At 38.8% G+C, this 21,066-nt stretch overlaps 2 protein-coding genes across 2 annotated transcripts; both read left to right on the top strand.

Moving 5' to 3' along the window:
* Window positions 1–4,575: 4,575 nt before the first annotated feature.
* Window positions 4,576–5,916, top strand: LOC133067219 (coiled-coil domain-containing protein 117-like). The gene has a single exon (XM_061158387.1). The coding sequence runs from the start codon at window positions 4,576–4,578 to the stop codon at window positions 5,407–5,409; it is 834 nt and encodes a 277-aa protein (XP_061014370.1). The 3' UTR covers window positions 5,410–5,916.
* Window positions 5,917–13,375: 7,459 nt separating this feature from the next.
* On the top strand, window positions 13,376–13,790 carry LOC133067216 (large ribosomal subunit protein eL31-like). The gene has a single exon (XM_061158386.1). The coding sequence runs from the start codon at window positions 13,380–13,382 to the stop codon at window positions 13,758–13,760; it is 381 nt and encodes a 126-aa protein (XP_061014369.1). The 5' UTR covers window positions 13,376–13,379; the 3' UTR covers window positions 13,761–13,790.
* Window positions 13,791–21,066: the final 7,276 nt, after the last annotated feature.

Raw genomic sequence — 21,066 nt, 5'->3', positions numbered from 1 at the left:
GTTTCTGCTGGAAGCAGTGAGATTCAGTCACACATGTAGATACATCTCCCCTCTTTTTTGGATTTCCTTCCCATTTAGATCATCGCAGAGCACTGAGTAGAGTTTCCTGTGCTATCCAGTCTGTTCCCACTTGTTACCTATTTTATACACAGTAGTGTATGTATGTTAGTCCGCACCTCCAATCCATCCCATCCCCCACTCCCCCTTGCTATCCATATGTTTGTTCTCCACAACTGTGGGTCTATTTCTGTTTGGCAAATAAACTCATCTATCTATGGTCATACCACTCTGTACGCACCCAATCTTGTTTACCTCTTCTTAATACCTAAGTCAATAATCCTTGTCCCTTTGTTGGTGGTGGTGGTTTAGTAGGTAAGTCATGTCCGACTCTTGCGACCCCTTGGACTGTAGGGGTCCAACTAGGAGTCCAAGAGTCTGACTCTTGGACTGTAGCCTGCCAGGCTCCTTTGTCCATAGGATTCTCCAGGCAAGAATACTGGAGTGGGTTGCCATTTCCTTCTCCAGGGGATCTTCCCAACCCAGGAATCAACCCCAAGTCTCCTGCATTGCAGGCAGATTCTTTACCAACTGAGCTTCAAGGGAAGCCAGGGTCAATTAGCAAAAAAGATGGCAACTCCCTCTTTTGTTTTGTTGCTGTTCCTCACACCCATTGTAACCCAAGTGCCTGAGTGGAAACCATATTTTATGACCAATGGGAGTTCTGTTATATCTACTGATGGAAGTTTCTTCCTCTAAACCTGCAGAACCCAGAGTCTGCGGTGAGCCAAATGTGTGGTGAGCACACATTCCCCATGTGAGCCACTGGTGGAGATGGTGGAGGGGGCCGTCACTGTTTGGGCACCTTTATTCTGAAACATATAAATTCTTTCTTATGGTGACAATGTACCATGCTTTGGTCACTGATTTAGCATACTGGAGGATTTGGTTCCCCTTGCTGGCAGGATATAGTCCCTCCTCTAGGGCTTTGCAGCACCTTCAGTAGGCCATCCGATCATACTATTATGTCAGCAATTTCTGTGGAGTGAAGTAAGTACCAGAGAATTTCATGGCTGTGTACCTGCCCACTGCATTATTTTCTTTGTTGTAAAGTGAGTTTCTTGCTCTGATGTGAGGGTGTGTAGTGTGCTCTGGGCAGTGTATATGATGCTCTTTCTGTAAGGCCTTGGGTAGCAGTGCATATTGAAGCTCTGTCTGGAATGCGTGGTGATTTCCGTCAATATTAATGATTATGCTTGCGGGGGCAGAAGGAGTTCTGGGTGGCCAGTTGGTTTCCAAGAGATAATGCTGTAGCAGGGCTCATTATTGGACTTCATTACCTCATTTGGCTGTGGCAATAGCTAGATAACCCTTGTTGAGTGATATTTTATGCTACAGTAGTTCCTCTTTTACTGCAGGGGATATGTTCCAAGACCCCCAGCCTGAAACTGTTGAACCCTGTATATACTATGTATTTTTCCTATGCCAGTGGGTAGTTAGTGTATACAGTGTAGATACACTGTCATGTCCCAGGAGGGAAAGACCTGGGGGCTCAAGATGTCATCATGCTACTCAGCACATGATTTAAAACCTATGAGTTGTGTATTTCTGGAATTTTCTGTTTGATATTTTTGAACCATAGTTGATAGTGAATAACTGAAACTGTGGAAAGGGAAAGCACAAATAAGGGGAGATCAGGACTACTGTACTTGGCTCATGCATGCCTCCTCTCTCCATAACAGAGTGTATCTTGAACATAACCTTGATCCATAATCACCATGGACAGTACTTCTGTGAATCATCCCAGGACATGTAGCCTGCTTTTATCAGTTGACTGTTCACATGACATTTTCATTTTTTTTAAACAAGGAATTTGAGCAAGTTGTTATCTCACTTTCAAGAAAAGACTCAAACTCAGATACTAATTAAGAATCAAAATTTATTCTCAAACTGATAATTTTTATATGCTTAGTTTGTTTTCCAAACCAGAAATTAATGTTGTTGCCATTGAAAATTTGTGGACACTGATCTATTAACAAATAATCCAGTGGCAGAATGCAAGGAAATGCTCCCAGAAGCATGAACATCTTAAACAAAACTTGCTATTTTGTTTTAAAAACTCTGCTTAAGAATAGTTACCCAGCATAAATAATAAACTTTTTATCCTAAAATTTTCAATCTAGCTTTGTTTCACAGTAGAATTAGAATTTGAAGCACTGTGACTGCAAACTCAAGGAAGTTCAATTATAAGTAGAATTTCTGCTTCCAAATTCTTAAGAGTTTAAAAACTGTCAGTGATAGGCTTCAGGAACTTTCTTGAAAATATATGAGCAAAGAGATGTTGCTCTAATTTCTATGTTGAAAGAGTGTAGTCTCAGGAACTGAAACTAATCAAAAGCCTCAACTAACAAATTTTTGTTTTTATTTTTGGCCACATTTGTATTCCATAAAAAGGAGGCAAAGAGTAAGAAAATAGTTTGTATTCAGGATTTATTTCCCTCCAGGAATGCATCTTCCAGGGATGCATGAGCCCAGATGGATTCAGCCCAATGTTGGCACATCTGTTGTCTTTAGTCCCTATGCAGATCAATGATGTTGAAAATAATGACCTGGAGGGATTGAAGGGTCTAAAATGATCAAAGGAAGATTCAGTAATGTCCAACACTGTTCTTATTTAGGAAAGAATAAACTTGCCTTTGTGTTTTAGAAAAGTACTTTAATTAGTGAAGAGTTGAGAGACTGACAAGTTTTTGAAATTATTTAATCAGATAATCCATTTCCCAAGCATTCTGCTCAGCTATGGTCTTAACTGTGTTTGCCTTAACTAGCACCTCACTGAGGAGACAATATGTCCTCAAAAGTTCAGGCAAAGTTTTCTTAAAACTCCAATTTTTTTTTTTTCTGACTTTACCTCTTCAGCATTACTCTTTTCCTCTTTGTGGGGTTTTGTGGAGGCCTTTCAAATTTCTGTTTTGCCACCTTTTTTCAAAATATTATTTCTTCCTAGAATTAATAATAAAAACATTTAACCACATCGAATTTACAAGGAGTTTTTGTGGCTCTGGATAAGAGATCATATTAAATAATAGTCAGGCTGCCTTGCTGACTCAATCTAATTTCCAACCTTCCTCTGGGGCTGTTCCTTTCCCAGAACTTTGACAGAGTGGTCTTTTGGCCAAGTGGTCCTTCCCAGAGAGTGCAGCCTGTAGTTGAGAAGAGAGTGACTCCCTGGGGCTCATCAGTTTTATGGATATCCTGGCCTCCTCCTTTCTCTGCCTCATTGGGCTCTAAAGAATAATATCTACATCAGACTGAGTTTTTATTTCTTAAAAACTGATGATTTAAACTTGGCTCCTCACCACCTAGTCCTTGAAGAATAAATGGCCCTTGATTCTTCAGTTTTAACCATCTTAATTCAGTTCAAGTGTCTCATTTTACAGAGGACATTGAAGCTCAGAGAAGGAAAGTGATTTACCAGCCAATATTGATCTATTTGGAAGCAGAACTAAAGCCATAACCTTGGTTTTTCTGCCCCTTTCTACATGTGTCATTTTAGTTCAATTTGAGACTTGGGTGATTGTAATCATGAGGACTGCTTATACACCTTGTATAAGCTGTCTGTTAGACCTATCAACCTGAATATATGTTTCCTACAAAACTTAATCATGCAATAGAAGGAAATAATGTCCTCTCCTGTCTGGTAAATTATGAAAAAATACCTCCTGTATCTTCTTTTATTAATGTTTGACATATTGTTACTCTTGGAGCATAAAAAATTTGCCCCAGTGTAATTGGGCATCAATTCTGCCTGTTTGTCTTTCCCTTTTATTAGATGCTGACACAGAGCAATAAATGGTTACATTGTATTAGGAGAATAACAATTTATAAGAATATAACTTGCCAATAAGTTTAATGACGGTAATTTTTTCCCTACTCAGTGGCAAAGCTTTTCTGGCTTTTGTGTCATGTGGCTAGCTTATTTTTCTTCAGTGGCTGAGTTTATTTTAGTCATATAGCAACCAGGTGGTATAAGAATGCAAAAAACTGCAGAAAATAAAAACTTAGCAGATTTATTGAGTTTGAAGGCCATGTTCACTTAGCAAGCAAACGCCTTTAAAATTTTTCCAACTTTTAATAAAACTTGAACAGACAGAAAAGTTGAAAAAGTAGCGCAATAAAGACACACATACCCTTTACCTATGCTCAGTAATTGTTAGCATTTTCTAGCGTTTGTTTTCTACTCTTTTCCTGTCCATACACACATGTTTTGGGGGGTCTGCACTACTTGAAAATAAATTGCAGACATCAATACACTTCATCCTGAAGTTTTTCAGATCTTTTTCCTAAGAACAAAGACATTTTCCTATGTACCCACAACAACAATCACAGAAGACACTTACCACTGATAATTGGTATTATACAATGTACATTTAAATTAAAAGTCTCGGGGGTGGAGGGTTCTAGAAGGCGTGACGTGGGGTCAGGAAGCGGGCTCAGAGGCGGCTACCTCTCGGCAGTAGCTGTGGCCGCTGCTGCCGGGCCCGGGGCCGCGGGCGCAGTCTCCTCGTCTCCCCGGCCATGGCGGCGCTCGGCCGGCCGTTTAGCGGCCTTCCCCTGAGCGGTGGCTCGGACTTCCTGCAGCCGCCGCCGGCCTTCGCCGGTCGGGCCTTCCCGCCGGGGACGGAGGGCGCCGAGCTGGTCCCGCGGCCGGGACTTCGCGCCACCCCGAGCAGCTCAGGCGGGAGCGCGGCGCGCGGACGTATTTCAGCTCACTCTAGAAAGAAACACAAGCGAGAGGAGGAGGAGGAGGATTGTCCAGTAAGAAAGAAAAGGCTAACTGAAGCAGGGCTCTGTGCTGGTCCTAATGACTGGATTCTTTGTGCACTTCAGGATACAGAGGGTCATGGAGTAAATCCGTGCACTGGTGGCCTTTCTGCACCTGGCCTGTTAGATGTTATTTGTGAAGAGATGGATCAGACAACGGGGGAACCACAGTGTGAAGTTGCCCGAAGGAGGCTTCAGGAAATTGAGGACAGAATAATTGACGAAGATGAAGAAGTTGAAGCTGACAGAAATATTAATCGTCTCCCCAGCCTTGTCCTTTCTGATACCATGAAAACAGGTTTAAAGAGGGAATTTGATGAAATCTTTACAAAGAAAATGATTGAGTCCATGAGCCGTCCTTCCATGGGGCTTGTGCTCTGGAAACCTCTCCCTGGACTCCTTTCTGATAAGCCAAAGCCGTCATCTGATGCTAAGAACTACCCAGGAGAGAGCCCAACTAAGCACGCAGCTGCTGGCACTGCGTTTCCTCAGAGAACTGAACTGTTCTTGGAACCTCGGCCAACAGGGTTGCCTGTTCACAATAGTTTGGAGACAGCTGCTTGCACAGAAGAGGAGATGGAACTCTAGAAACCAGTTTCTACACTAAAGTTGTCATGTTGCAGAGGCTTATGTGTTCAGTCATGAGCCTGCTTGTACAGTATAGGGACTTGAAAGTTTTGAAACGGGTGTAATACCTCCACCTGTGATTTGGGGTGGGACTCTGATTTTGGGTAGCCATTTCTTGAAATTCAACTTCTTGCCAAGGAAACTGGTCTCAAGGGAAAAGCAGTTTTCTAGGGGGCTTATTAAAGCAATGTGAGAGTACATTCTGCAGAGTCAAGTATAGAAGCTGTATGTGACTTTTAAGTCATCTGTCACATTGTCTCAGTCATTCAGATACTTGGAGAATATTCAGACACTTGGGTTGAAAAAGATGCATTAAAAAAAAAGAGTGCTCTCCCTACTACAAGTGTGCCCTGACGGTTGAGCCACAATTTCATCTTCAGATAAATGAGCTCTGTTTATAATGGTGACTAGATATTACTGGGGAAGAGGAAGATGACAGTAGCTTAGGCCTATTGCTGGGGAATTTAACAGAGGCTCTGAAACTTGTATATTAGTTGTCAGTTCAGTGTAGCTCTATTGATTAAATAGCCAGTAGTGTTGTGGCTCCTCTCCTTGCCTCTGACGAGGCAATGGAAAATACAACGAAAAGGTTTTTCCTCCGAGGCTTTTTTTACCCTGTGCTACTGTTGCTCCTGGGTTTCCCTTGCATAATTGATAAACCCAGCTCTTCAGTGATGTTTACAGCCTAATTAACTTTGATAGTTTAGAAGATTGCAAGGTAACCAATGTGCGAACTGGCTCTGGGAGAAGCATCCTCAAGTAATCCTGAGGAAGTGCCGTATCAGCCCAGCCCAGCATATTATTTCAGTAGTTAAAGAAATGTGCCTGTAGAAGCAAGTTGTGGGGTTTTTTTTAATGTTAATTTAGGAAATGTTGACTGATATAATTAACTGGGCACATACAAGTGACATTGAGATTTACTGAAATAGCCAGTTTGCCTGGTGCTTCAACTCTTTGTGCAGTAAGCCTAGAAGTTACTAGAGAATAGCTTCCTGCCAGCCAGAAATCATCATCTGGAGGACCCTACCCAGGCTCAAGGTGTCCTCTGAGAGGAACCAGGATTGAAGTATTTTTTTTTTTCCTCAGGAACAGCTCTTCTGTGTGGCAAGGACTCAGTAGTACAAAGTAAAGTGACCGTCCCTTTAGTGGTACAGAATACCCACTATAACTTATTAAATGAGTGTATACTGGCCCTTTTATCAGGCAGCAGGAGACCACCCCAGTTCTTTTTGTTTCCTGGGTTTCTTCTCTTTTGTAGGAATCACATACCTTGTGTAGAAAAAATGGTTTATGCCAAGTAGAGGTGACTTTAGGAGGCAGCTCCCAGGCAATTTTGAAACCCATGCCGAAGTCCCTCCCCTTGTTACAGATGGCATAGAAGTCACAAGTCTGTTAACTGGACTGTTGCTTCTCCTGCCTGTAGTTCCTGCTTTTTCTATTTCTGTCTGGATAGTCAGGAAAAGATTTAATGTTTAATATTTAAACAAAATATTTAATGTCTACACAGTAAAATTATTCAGACTTCAAACCAGTATTGAAACCAGTTGGAAACCAGCTACTAGTTTCTTAATCTCAGATTTAGAGATGAATGTAAACTGTTCTGTTGAAATGTGCACGTGTTTGACTCAGCCATGTCAAGAATTGCCTCTAGGTCATTGTTTAATGGGACCAACTTGTAACATTTGTAGCCTTAAAGAAGTCTCCAGCTAAAAAGTTAGTTCTGCTACAGCTTGTAAGGAGGAAGTGACTGCCTGGAATTTGGAGTTAGTCCCAGTGTTGGGGTGAAGAAGAGATGACAGTTTTCCAAAGAAGGACACACACACACTTAACACTGTCCTCTGTAGGGGTGTTGGACAGGCCTGGGATCCAGGTCTGTACAGTGAACAGTAGGAAAGAGCCCTCTGAACAAGGCTCTGATACCATGGCTATATGTAGGAGAGAACTAGCAGGATTCCTTTATTAAAATCCAGGCAGAACTTGTTTCAGGAGTCATTTTATCTGACATGATTATTATTTCTGTGGGAAACATGGATGTTCAGTGCGCCTTTTTAAACTCGCATTCATTTATACAAAAATTTTCTTCTTCATCCTTGTGGTGCTTACTCATCTGAGCCGTCTCCACAGGCCCCATGACTTGCTTTGTTTCCCTTTTTGTAGGGTAAGGCTTCTGTTTTTGCCTTAAGGTTTCCCTCGGGAATTAACAGGTCTTTTCATTTTGTAAAACTTATACAGCATGGATCAAACATTGGCTTACTATGCTAATGTGTGATGAGAAAAGCTTATCTAAAGCAGGTGAGCTTTAATGAACAAATGTATATTTCCTCTGAGTTTGATTAGGATGTGTGTGGTTTTGTTTTTTAATTAAAAGAAAGTCCCGTTCTCACAGATATTAATAAAAAATTGCTACTCATTCTTGAAAAGGTGCAAATGTCCAATTTAAAAAAACAAAAAAAGTAGGGTGGTAGCTCTAACCATGAGAAGAATGTTTACCAGCAGGTTCATTGATTATTTTGGATCTGGAACTTGGCTTTGTTTTTTAAATAGTTATAAGAATGGTGGAATACTAGGAAAGTTCTGGAAGATGCTGTCAGTTTTACTTTAAAATGAATCTGGTGTTTCTGTATTTTATTGTTTTCAATAAAACTTCTTAAGTGTTTTGGAAAAAATAAATAAATAAATTAAATGTCTCTTCCAAAATATTCTTTATATCAATTGAGGATCCCTGTAGGACATTTGGTCTTGTCCCAAACATCTGATGAGACATTTGGTCCATACCAAATGGTCATTAGTATTTTGTCTTTCCAAAATGTTCTTTATTATAACTGTTGATGGGGCTTAGGGCAGGCCACCTCAAAATATGGAAAGATGGCATATTGATTATTTTAAATTAAAGTTATTTGAGAAACAGCTGGTGCAAAAAGAACACCCTGAGCTTCCTTTGTTTCCCTGGAAGTGGAAAATAAATCTCCTATGGGAAGGGATCCTTCCTGTGCCAGGAGGATGGAAGACTGGAGGTAGGGAGCTTGATGCTGAGAAAGCTCTGTAAACAAACAGACTTTGTTACTCTTCATTAATTTTCTGCTCCAAACAGAAACACCTTTGGTTTGCCAAATCTTCACAAACAACTGATTCTTTACTAAAAAGGTGGGTGAACAGCGTGCCTCAGTCACTTCTTAGGTCCCGTAGCTAAGGGGCCTCTGTATATACAAAATTAGATTGATTTGCTCTTATTAATCCATTTTATGTCAATTTCATTATTATACCAAACAAAAGAATCTATAGGGATAGAAGAAATTTTTCCTCCTCTACATCGTTAACGGATTTGGTTATACAAATTACTTTTGTCAGTGTTGTCCTGAAATTGATGGCCATTTTTCAGTGTGATCGTTAAAGACCCAGTGATAACTTATTTATTGCTTTGCTGCTCATACTTTAACACTTCAATAAATCTCCAAGGATGCTGCACTACCATCAGCTTTTGAGATTTCCCGTACCAGCCTTCCACTGCATTGTTAGTCCTGCGTTTGCTGTTCAGTTCTGCTTGACAGACATTCCAAGGTTCTGGTGGAAATCTTGGAGCCACTGGTTGTCTTCTACATCTAATATGCTTTCCATGAATATACACTCTCTTAACATAATCTGTTGTCATATAAATTGTATTCTCCCTTCTCCATAATACACTCAAAAGCTTCATGTAAATCTTCCAAAGGACACAAATTGAAGTCCCCAAAACATGAATGCACATTTACAGGTATTTTCCATTGTCATATCAGTTCACTTCAGTTGCTCACTTGCGTACGACTCTTTGCAACTCCATGGACTGCGGCATGCCAGACTTCCCTATCCATCACCAACCCTCAGAGCTTGCTCAAACTCAAGTCCATCAAGTTAGCGATGCCATCCAACCATCTCATCCTCTGTCATCCTCTTCTCCTGCCTTCAATCTTTGCCAGCATCAGGGTCTTTTCCAATGACTCAGTTATTTGCAACAGGTGCCAAAGGGTTGGAGCTTCAGCATCAGTCCTTCCAGTGAATATTCAGGACTGATTTCCTTTACGATTGAGTAGTTTGATTTCCTTGCAGTCCAAGGGACTCTCAAGAGTCTTCCAACATCACAGTTCAAAAGCATCAACTTTTCGGCTCTCAGCTCTCTTTGTAGTCCAACTCTCACATCCATACATGACTACTGGAAAAATCATAGCTTTGACTAGACGGACCTTTGTTGGCAAAGTAATGTCTCTGCTTTTCAATATGCTCTAGGTTGGTCATAGCTTTTCTTCCAAGGAGAAACCATCTTTTAATTTCATGGTTGCAGTCACCATCTGCAGTGATTTTGGAGCCCAAGAAAATAAAGTCTGTCATTGTTTCCATTGTTTTCCCATCTATTTGCCATGTAGTGATGGGACCAGATGCCATGATCTTAGTTTTTTGAATGTTGAGTTTTAAGTCAGTTTTTTCACTCTCCTCTTTCACTTTTATCAAGAGGCTCTTTAAAAGCAAAGTTCCTCTTTGCTTTCTGCCATAGGATGGTGTCATCTGTATTTCTGATATTTCTGATATCTGTTATTGAAATTTCTTCCGGCAATCTTGATACCATCTTGTGCTTCATCCAGCCAGACATCTCATGATGTGCTCTGCATATAAATTGAATATATAAGATGGCAATATACAGCCTTGATGCATTCTTTTCCCAATTTGGGACCAGTCTGTGTTTCATGTCTGGTTCTAACTGTTACTTCTTGACCTGCATACAGATTTCTCAGGAGACAGGAAAGGTGGCCTGGTATTCCCATCTCTTTAAGAATTTTCCACAGTTTGTTGTGATCCACACAATCAAAGGCTTGGCATAGTCAATAAAGCAGAGGTAGATGTTTTTCTGAAACTCTCTTGCTTTTTCAATGATCCAATGGATGTTGGCAATTTATCTCTGGTTCTTCTCCTTTTTGTAAATCTAGTTTGACCATCTGGAAGTTCTTGGTTCATGAACTGTTGGACCCTGGCTGGGAGAATTTTGAACATTGCTTTGCTTGCATGTGAGCAGTGCAATTGTGCGGTAGTTTGAACATTCTTTGGCATTGCTTTTTTTTTTGAAGATTGAAATGAAAACTGACCTCATCTAGTCCTGTGGCCACTGCTGAGATTTCCAAATTTGCTTGCATGGTGAATGCAGCACTTTAACAGCATCATCCAGATTACCCCACAGTCAGTCTCTCCCATCAGGAAGCTTCCATGAGCCTCTTATCCTTATCCATCAGGGGGCAGACAGAATGAAAACCACAACCACAGAAAACTAACCAAACTGATCACATAGATCACAGCCTTGTCTAACTCAGTGAAACCATGAGCTATGCCGTGAAGGACCACTGAAGATGGGTGGGTCATGGTGGAGAGTTTTGACAAATCGTGGTCCACTAAAGAAGGGAATGGCAAACCACGTCAGTATTCTTGCCTTGAGAACCCCGTGAACAGTATGAACAGTATTGTCATATACTCACCTGTTAGACTCAAAGAAGACTGTTGCACCACAGTGATTGTGAAAAGTGAAACAAGCATCCTTTTACTTGTTCCCATGGTAGAAGTAGTTGAATGGCATTCACATTAGCAATCTCAAAATCCGTCATGTACAATAAAGAGTTAATGTAGAGATTTCATTCCCATGCAAATGCAAGTACTTTCTTCTGTGTGTAACTACATGTGTCTTCCAGTCTTTTCATAGTTAATGTATAAATCAGTGGCCTAGTATAAACCAACACTCACACTGTGTACAGTAAGTAGCTGAGTGAATGGTGCTGGTGTTGTCGTAAGGTACCATTACTGAATAATGTGTTGAGGTCAATGCGTTCATTGTCCATTTTATATACAGACTTGATCAAGCTCCTCCTTTCAAACTTCAGCTTTTTTGAATGTCTCAGCCACATCCCATTAAATGCCCAGTCACATATTAATGCATCATGAGTTTCCATTTTTGACTTGTCTTCTGTGCCTTTCTCTAACTGTAGGACTCTTCCTTGGTATGCATAGTTAATATAAGTTCCATTCTTTTACTTTTTTTCCCAGGAACTAATGTTTTGATGTATTATACTTATTTTTGTTTTTTAATTTTTATATCACATTTTCATTTCCTTAGGCTTTCCTTTGATTGACTTTTTTTCTTCTTTTACCAATTATTGGGTGGGCTGAAAAGTTCATTCAGGTTTTTACTTAAGATGTTACTTTGAGTTGAGAATTTAACTTATTTTCATTTGAAATGTATATTTAAGTGTATGAGATAATGCATTCTTCTTTGATCAGTTCTCATGTTTTGTCCCACATGTACTGATGCAAAGGGCTTTCATCATCATTAATCTTAGAAATTGTTTCTCTTGGTGTGCCTTTTCCTATTCAACAAATTGTTTAACAGAGAGCTATTCAATTTTGAGATAGAACATTTAAAAATTTCATACTAATTCCTAGTCTTACTGCATTTTGATGAGATAATGTTTCTATTATTTCTATTTTCTGGACCTATTTGAGACATTTTGGGGATCAGATTTTCATAAATGTTTCATGTATACTTCAGAAGGTATACCTTTTTAAGGTTATGAAATTATATATATATATATCCATGAGGTCTAACTTAACAATAATTATTTGAGTATTTTATATTTTCTCTGGGGCTTCCCAGGTGGTGCTAGTGGTAAAGTGCCAGTGCAGGAGACATGAGACACAGGTTCGATCCCTGAGTGGAGAAGATGCCCTGGAGAAGGCATGGTAACCCACTCCAGTATTCTTGCCTGGAGAATCCCATGGACAGAGGAGCCTGGCAGGCTATAGTCCATGGGGTTGCAAAGAGTTGGACATGTGAACAACTGAAGTGACTTAACATACATATTTCTCTACTTAACCTATGTTGGGCTAAGTATAGTATATTAAAGTCTATGATGAGTGTGCTTCTGTTAGCTCCTTTTTGTATGGCTGTAGTTTATATTTATAAATGCTGTTGCTGTAGATTGTTCTATTTATTAATTTTTGGTGTATAGACTAATAACTATTATATATTTATTATAAATTATGGCTTTTGTTATTATAAAATTTTATTTTCTGATGAACTATGGACGGAGGTTCATGACATTGTACAGGAGACAGGAATCAAGACCATCCCCAAGAAAAAGAAATGCAAAAAAGCAAAATGGCTGTCTGAGGAGGCCTTACAAATAGCTGTGAAAAGAAAAGAAGTGAAAAGCAAAGGAGAAAAGGAAAGATATACCCATTGGAATGTAGAGTTCCAAAGAATAGCAAGGAGAGAAAAGAAAGCCTTCCTCAGCGATCAATGCAAAGAAATAGAGGAGAAGAATAGAATGGGAAAGACTAGAGATCTCTTCAAGACAATTAGAGACACCAAGGGAGCATTTCATGCAAAGATGGGCTCAATAAAGGACAGAAATAGTATGGACCTAACAGAAGCAGAAGATATCAAGAAGAGGTGGCAAGAATACACAGAAAAACTATACAAAAGAGATCTTCACGACCCAGATAATCACGAAGGTGTGATCACTCCCACTCACCTAGAACCAGACATCCTAGAATGTGAAGTCAGATGGGCCTTAGGAAACATCACTAGGAACAAAGCTAGTGGAGGTGATGGAATTCCAGTTAAGCTATTTCAAATTCTAAAAGATCATGCTGTGAAAGAGCTGCACTCATTTGTCAGCAAATTTGAGAAACTCAGCAGTGGCCACAGGACTGGAAAAAGTCAGTTTTCACTCCAATCCCAAAGAAAGGCAATGCCAAAGAATGCTCAAACTACTGCACAGTTGCACTCATCTCACACGCTAGTAAAGTAATGCTCAAAATTCTCCAAGCCAGGCTTCAGCAATATGTGAACTGTGAACTTCCAGATGTTCAAGCTGTTTTAGAAAAGGCAGAGGAGCTTTCAACCACAGCCCTGCAGGATGGCTCCCGCAAAGAAAGGCGGCAAGAAGAAGAAGGGCCGGTCCGCCATCAACGAGGTGGTGACAAGAGAATACACCATCAACATTCACAAGCGCATCCATGGAGTGGGTTTCAAGAAGCGTGCCCCTAGGGCACTCAAAGAAATCCGGAAGTTTGCCATGAAGGAGATGGGAACTCCGGACGTGCGCATCGACACCAGGCTCAACAAAGCCGTCTGGACCAAAGGAATCAGGAATGTCCCATACCGGATCCGTGTGCGGTTGTCCAGAAAACATAATGAAGACGAAGACTCGCCAAACAAGCTCTACAATCTGGTTACCTACGTGCCTGTCACCACCTTCAAAAATCTACAGTCAATGTGGACAAGAACTAATTGCTGATGGTCCAATAAAGTTACTGAACTGCCAAAAAAAAAAAAAAAAAGAAAGAAAAGGCAGAGAAACCAGAGATCAAATTGCCAACATCCTCTGGATCATTGAAAAAGCAAGAGAGTTCCAGAAAAACATCTATTTCTGCTTTATTGACTATGCCAAAGCCTTTGACTGTGTGGATCACAATAAACTGTGGAAAATTCTGAAAGAGATGGGAATACCAGACCACCTGACCTGCCTCTTGAGAAACCTGTATACAGGTTAGGAAGCAACAGTTAGATCTGGACATGGAACAACAGACTGGTTCCAAATAGGAAAAGGAGTATGTCAAGCTGTATATTGTCACCCTGCTTATTTAACTTATATGCAGAGGACATCCAGAGAAGGCAATGGCACCCCACTCCAGTACTCTTGCCTGGAAAATCCCATGGACGGAGGAGCCTGGTAGGCTGCAGTCCATGGGGTCGCTAAGAGTCAGACACAACTGAGCGACTTCACTTTCACTTTCATGAATTGGAGAAGGAAATGGCAACCACTCCAGTGTTCTTGCCTGGAGAATCCCAGGGACGGGGGAGCCTGGTGGGCTGCCGTCTATGGGGTCGCACAGAATCAGACACGACTGAAGTGACTTAGCAGCAGCAGCAGCAGCAGAGTACATCATGAGAAACGCTGGGTTGGATGAAGCACAAGCTGGAATCAAGATTGCTGGGAGAAATATCAACAACCTCAGATATGCAGATGACACCACCCTTATGGCAGAAAGTGAAGAAGAACTGAAAAGCCTCTTGATGAAAGTGAAAGAGGAGAGTGAAAAAGTTGGCTTAAAGCTCCATATTCAGAAAACTAAGATCATGGCATCTGATCCCATCACCTCACATCAAATAGATGAGAAAAGAGTGGAAACAGTGTCTGACTTTATTTTTCTGGGCTCCAAAATCACTGCAGATGGTAACTGCAGCCATGAAATTAAAAGATGCTTGCTCCTTGGAAGGAAAATTATGACCAACATAGACAGCATATTAAAAAGCAGAGACATTACTTTGCCAACAAAGGTCCCTCTAGTCAAGGCTATGGTTTCTTCAGTGGTCATGTATGGATGTGAGAGTTGGATTATAAAGAAAGCAGAATGCCAAAGAATTGATGCTTTTGAACTGTGGTGTTGGAGAAGACTCTTGAGAGTCCCTTGGACTGCAAGGAGATCCAACCAGTCCATCCTAAAGGAGATCAGTCCTGGGTGTTCATTGGAGGGACTGATGTTGAAGCTGAAACTCCAATACTTTGGCCACCTGATGCAGAGAGCTGACTCATTTGAAAAGACCACAAGACATAGGCTTTTATAAGCTCCTTCAAAAATTCTTCTTTATATTGGCAAATTTGCATTTTTGTGCTTGTTATTCCTTTATACTAACATTTTTAATGGTAGTTTTAGTACCCTTTTCTTTATTTGAGCTTTGGTTTGGGTTTGATTTCATTTGTCAACTTTAGAGGAATATATTTTGATTCCCGCTTCATACCTGTTGATGGTTGTGAGTTATGTTTTATTCAGGGCTCTTAAAAAGGACTATGGCGCGAGAGACAGCATCTCAGATGGCTCTGGGGAGAGGAGGTAAGGGAGGAAGTTTTTTTTGCCAAAAACAAAGAACAAAAATAAAACTATTTGAACAAATGCCAAAAGATTAATGCTAATCACAGCCCCACCCCCAACATTTCAGGTTAATGAGTTTACTGTTTTTCTATGCATGGGAAGATGCAAAAGTCTGGACTCATTGAAATTAATCCTTAGATGTTCATCATAACTATGTCCAGTATCCTGTTTGTCGCCATCCTGATTTCCTTCAGAGCACATCATCAGGGCAGCTGTGGTGGGTGATGGCTTGATGGTGGGCAACATTTGTTGTACACTGGAATGGCAGGTGACGTTCTTTGTCCACATTCCTGTGGGCAGTCATCGTGTTTATGTAACTTTCCTTTTTTTTTCTTTTCTGTCTCCTCTCCTGTTTGAATTGTGATATTTACATGTGTTTTCCAGCCTTGCCTCTACTATTATTTTACATTTACTTTAAATATATTGAGTACAGTCCCATCCTTTTCTTAATCATCTCTTCTGGCATGAGGCTTGTTTTATAGTAGATTTTGCAGGGATGTTTTATGAATACAGTATTCCACGAGGTCCTTGATATTTAAACCGTTTCCTAAATCTTGATGCTTGATGGACAACTTGGTTAGATTAAAAAAGTCTTCAGCTTATCCTTTCTTTCCTTGAGTTGCTTCAAAGCACTGCTGCACCTTGATCTTGCTCTTTGTTGTCATTGAGATATTTGATGCTGATTTTATTTTTTTCCCTTTTTTAAGTCACTTAATCCTTTTGCCTGAAGGCTCACCAGATTATATTTTTCATCTTTAAAGGTCATCTTGGCATGTAGATTTAAATTTCCTATTATTTCTGTAAAGCTTCTTGAATTATGTTTTTAAGTATTCTATTTCATTATGTTTTCTTCAGTGATACCAATATTTTTAAGAAATTTGCTTATTTACCATATTTATCAGCATCTCTAGAATCTTTTTTTACTCCTCCCTTTATGTTATTTTAATTTTCTTGTATATTCTCCTATTTCTTCTCAATTTTCCTTATTTATATTTCAGTTGTACTTATTCTCTTGTAGAAGTCTTAGGTTTTGCCTTTTTAAAGAGATAGTTTTGTGTTTTTCTTCAGTTTCCTTCTGAGTTCAACTAATTATCATTCCATAGCTTCCCTGTTTTGTCCATTTACATTCAGAGATTTAAATGTTTAATTCAAACCTTTAAAAATCTATGCAGATATTTCTTTTAAGATATTTAATTCAGCTTGGGATATTGTGTTTCAACCTTTTGTTGCTTTGTGTTTATGTATTTGATGGATATTTTTATCAGCTAAAATATTTTTTGCTTTTTCCTTAGAATAACTTTGTAGTGATGACTTCTGCCATTTGTCATTTATTTTAAAGGTTTTACATTTTCCTCCATTAGCAATAACAGAGGATTCTGTCTGTTACTCTTAAGTTTTGGTGATTTCCTAGATGTGTTAGTTAAGAGCACCCTCTTCTTTTGATGCTGTAAAATCTTTAGTAGATATTTTTTTCCAAGGGGAAGGGTGAGGACAGAAGGGGAGGACATGTCTTTTAATTTTATAGTTGTATTTTGTTTCTGTGAGAGTCATATTTCCAGAGCTTGCTTCTTTACAAGCCTTAAGAAATACGTTTCCCCAAGATTGCTGCCATTAGCCCCACATGATGCAGCTACCATTCTGATCCTCAAAGTCTCGCTTTGTTCTTAGTTTCCCTCATTCAATATGTGACTTCCTCTGGGGTTGATTGTATCTGTATTCCACCAGGGTTAGGGCCCCCAATACTCTCTTCTCTATTCTGTTCAGTCTCTATCTGATTGAGCTCAAAACTGAGCACTAGTTTCAGATATTTGTCTTACTTACATGTGTATTGAATTACGTAGTCTTTGTCTCCCAATTTCTGCCTTGACATGGCTTACGGACAATTTTATTCACTTTATTTCTCTCTGTGATAGTTGTATGATGGGTAATGACTTTAGATTTAGGAAGTTGCCATTATTCCATAGGTACCCTGTATTCTTTCAAATGAGTATGTTCACTGCCTTTACTTAAAGAATTGATAAGTAGTGTTTTTGTACAATTTCAGTGCCTGCATTTGTATTTTAGTATGCAAATGCTCTGGTGTCAGAAGATCGAATGACTTGGGAGCACAGTATTTGGAATTGAGAATTTGCCAGTGAAATAATTCATTCACTAAACTGTACCTGCACTCAGGTAGTCAGAACCATATCTAAAAATAGTAAATGTATATCACCTTTATAAGTATTATCTTAAAATTGTTGTTAGTTGTTAGCAGAGTAAGTACACAATGAAGTTCAGTTCAGTTCAGTTGCTCAGTTGTGTCTGACTCTTTGTGACCCCATGAACCGCAGCATGCCAGGCTTCCCTGTCCATCCTCAACTCCCAGAGTTGACTCAAACTCATGTCCATTGAGTCGGTGATGCCATCCAACCATCTCATCCTCTGTCATCCCCTTCTCCTCCTGCCCTCAACCTTTGCCAGCATCAGGGTCTTTTCAAATGAGTCAGTTCTTCTCATCAGGTGGCCAAAGTATTGGAGTTTCACCCAAACTCCAGTGAAGACTCAATGAAGACTTCTTTTTTTTCACATGATGGAAGACATTTTCTTTAATTATTTTCAATATTGTATTTTTAAGTGTATTAGCAAAGAATTCAGTATTAAAAGTAATAATTGATTGTTAGAAATGAGTCCATCATTAGAAAGGAAAAATAATGATAATTATGGCAATTAAGTGATAGTCTGTTGTGTTCAAAATATAAAGATTTCTAAAAATTAAACATTGCATAAAACAGTATTACTTTATTATGTTTATAATAAATTAATCATTTTTACAAGTATCACTTAATATACTGTTGATACTGGAATTTAATTGGTCTTACAGTTTTTGTTGGTAATTTATAAATTTTATATGACTTTCTAGTTATACAAGAATTATAAGTATAGTGCTTATTCTCATTTTTATGTTTGTGCATATTTATTTATTTTAAAATTTTTATTGGAGTCTAGTTGACTTACAATGTTGTGTTAGTTTCAGGTGGACAGCAAAATGAATCAGTCATACATCCACACACATCCGCTCTCTTTTAGATTCTTTTCCCATATAGGTCATTACAGAGTACTGAATAAAGTTCCCTGTGCTATATAGCAGTTTTCATTAGTTATCTATTTTAAATATAGTAGTGTGTGTGTGTGTGTGACAAACTCAATATCCCAATTTTCTCTCTCCTGCTCCCCTTTCTCAGTCACTATAGGTTTGTTTTCTACATATGCCACTCTATTTCTGTTTTGTAAATAAGGTCATTTGTACCATTTTTTAGATCCCACATATAAGTGATATCATATGATATTTGTCTTTCTCTCTCTGACTTACTTCACTCAGTGTGGCAGTCTCTAGGTCCATCCATGTTGTTGCAAAAGGCATTATGCCATTCTTTTTTAAAATAAAATAATTTCAGTAAGTGCTAGGAGCCTGGAGTTGTTTCCCTTTATATTATATCCACACTACTCACGTCTGAGAAACACTGTTATGGTGTGATATCATTTACATTAGATGGAACTGAATTCAGTTCACTTCCCTGTTACTTATAAGCTTTCTAAGCTTCAAATTCCTTACATCTAAAATGTGGAAAATGATTTGAACATCATTAAGTCACTTTAAGTTTAAATGAAAAGAGATAATACATGTGAACTGATAGTAGATGTTTACAAAATTGTAGCAGTTATTGTTATAGTTGTAATTTACAGGCAATTAGGGACTGATTTAATTGAGAATCACTACTGAGATTCTACCATAATTTTCAAATGGGCTCTCTCTTCACTCACTCTCCCCATGAACTCTTATATCGCCCCTCCCTCCTCAAGCTCCTACTCTGAGTCACTACTATATTTGCTTCAACTTCAGTGGGGAAATAGGAATCACGAGAAAAGAATCCTCTCTTCCTCCTTATATCATCTAGAAAATTTCAGGATCCACACTTGCTTCGAAAAATTTTCTTCCTCTTACAAGGATGATGAATTCTTGTGTTTTTTCCAAAGACCATTTTTTTTTCCAAAAGTACTCTATTCCACCCAAGAAAGGACTTCTTTTTCTTAAATATCCCTTCTTTCTGTTATGTTATCAAGCTTATCCCTATTAAATTATTTCTCCCAGAATTCAGACAAGTTCCTTCCCTTAATTCTAGATTGCTGTCTAGTAACCCATTTTTCTGTTCCCCCTTATCACTAAAACTTTCAAAGGACTTTACATCTTCACACCCTTATGTCTCACTTACTCTTCAGGTCATTTCAGTTGATTGCAGGCCAGCTACTCCCTTTAACCTGTTTTTGCCGAATTCACCAATGACTTCCATGTTACTTACTGCAGCTGGGTAAATTTTTTTTTTGACAAGTAAAATCATGTATATTTAAGGCACACAATTTGCTGGGTTGATACATGTGTACATTGTGAAATGATTTCCACAGTCATGCTAATTAATTTATCTATCATCTCATATAGTTACCACCTTTTCCTTCTGGTGAGAAAATCTAAGATCTACCTTTTTATCATATTTCAAATATACAGTGCAATATTGTTAACTGTAGGCAGATTATTGTACTTTAGATCTCTAGAACGTAATCTTTTTGCATAACTAAAGCTTTGTTTCCCTTTTCCAATATCTCTGTTTTCTCCTACCCCAACCCCTGGAAACCACCATTCTACTCTCTGCTTCTATGAGTTTGACTATTTGTAGATATGAGAAATCATGCAACATTGTTGTTCTATGTCTGGCTTATTTCACTTAGCATATCGTCCTCCAGAAAAGGATTTCTTTCTTGGTTAAGGTTGAAAATAATATGTATAGCACATGTGTGTATGTGTGTGTATCCATCATCTGTTAATGGGCATTTGTTAATAAGTTGTTTCTGTGTCTTGGCTATTGTGAATGTTTTAGTGAACATGGGAGTGCACATATCTCTTTGAGATTCTGGTTTCATTTAATTTCAACATATACCTGGGAAGTCGCTTTACTGGCTTATGAGGTAGTTCTGCTTTTAATTTTTTGAGGAAGATTTGTACTGTTTTTCATAATAGCTGTACCAACTTACATTCTCACCAGGACTATATTATGATTTCCTTTTCTGTACATCTTTACCACTTCTTATCTTTGATTTCTTGATAGCAATTCTAACAGGTATTAGGTGATACCTTTTATGATTTTTGTTTCCCTGATAATTAGAGATGTTGAGCACCTTTCCATGTGTCTGTTGTCTTCTTCTGAGAAAAGTCCATTTAAACCCTTTGTCCATTTTTGAATTTAGATTTATGTTGGAATGTTTGGATTTCTGTTCGTCTCTCTGTTCTGTTTGTCAAAGAGAAAAATACAACTATAGCAAAGCAAGAACAAAAATACAACTATTTAGTTGTATAGTTTCCTTATGTATTTTGAGTATTAACCTCTAACAAATAAATGGTTTGTAAATATATTGCTCACACTGCATAGGTTACCTTTCCATTTTGTTGATGGCTTTCTTTGCTGTGCAGAAACTTCTTAGTTTGCTGCAATCCCACTTTTCTTTTTCTGCTTTTGTTGCTGGTGTTTTGGTGTCATTAAAAAAATAAAATTACTGCCCAGACCAATGTCAAGAAGTCTTTTCTCTGTTTCTTCCTGTAGTTTCTCAGTTTTAGGTCTTATGTTTAAGTCTTTGCTCTGA

Source organism: Dama dama, chromosome 12 (assembly GCF_033118175.1).
Source record: "Dama dama isolate Ldn47 chromosome 12, ASM3311817v1, whole genome shotgun sequence".
Lineage (NCBI taxonomy): Eukaryota > Metazoa > Chordata > Mammalia > Artiodactyla > Cervidae > Dama > Dama dama.
The sequence above is the reverse complement of the archived record's forward strand: the minus strand, read 5'-3'. Positions and strand labels throughout refer to the sequence as shown.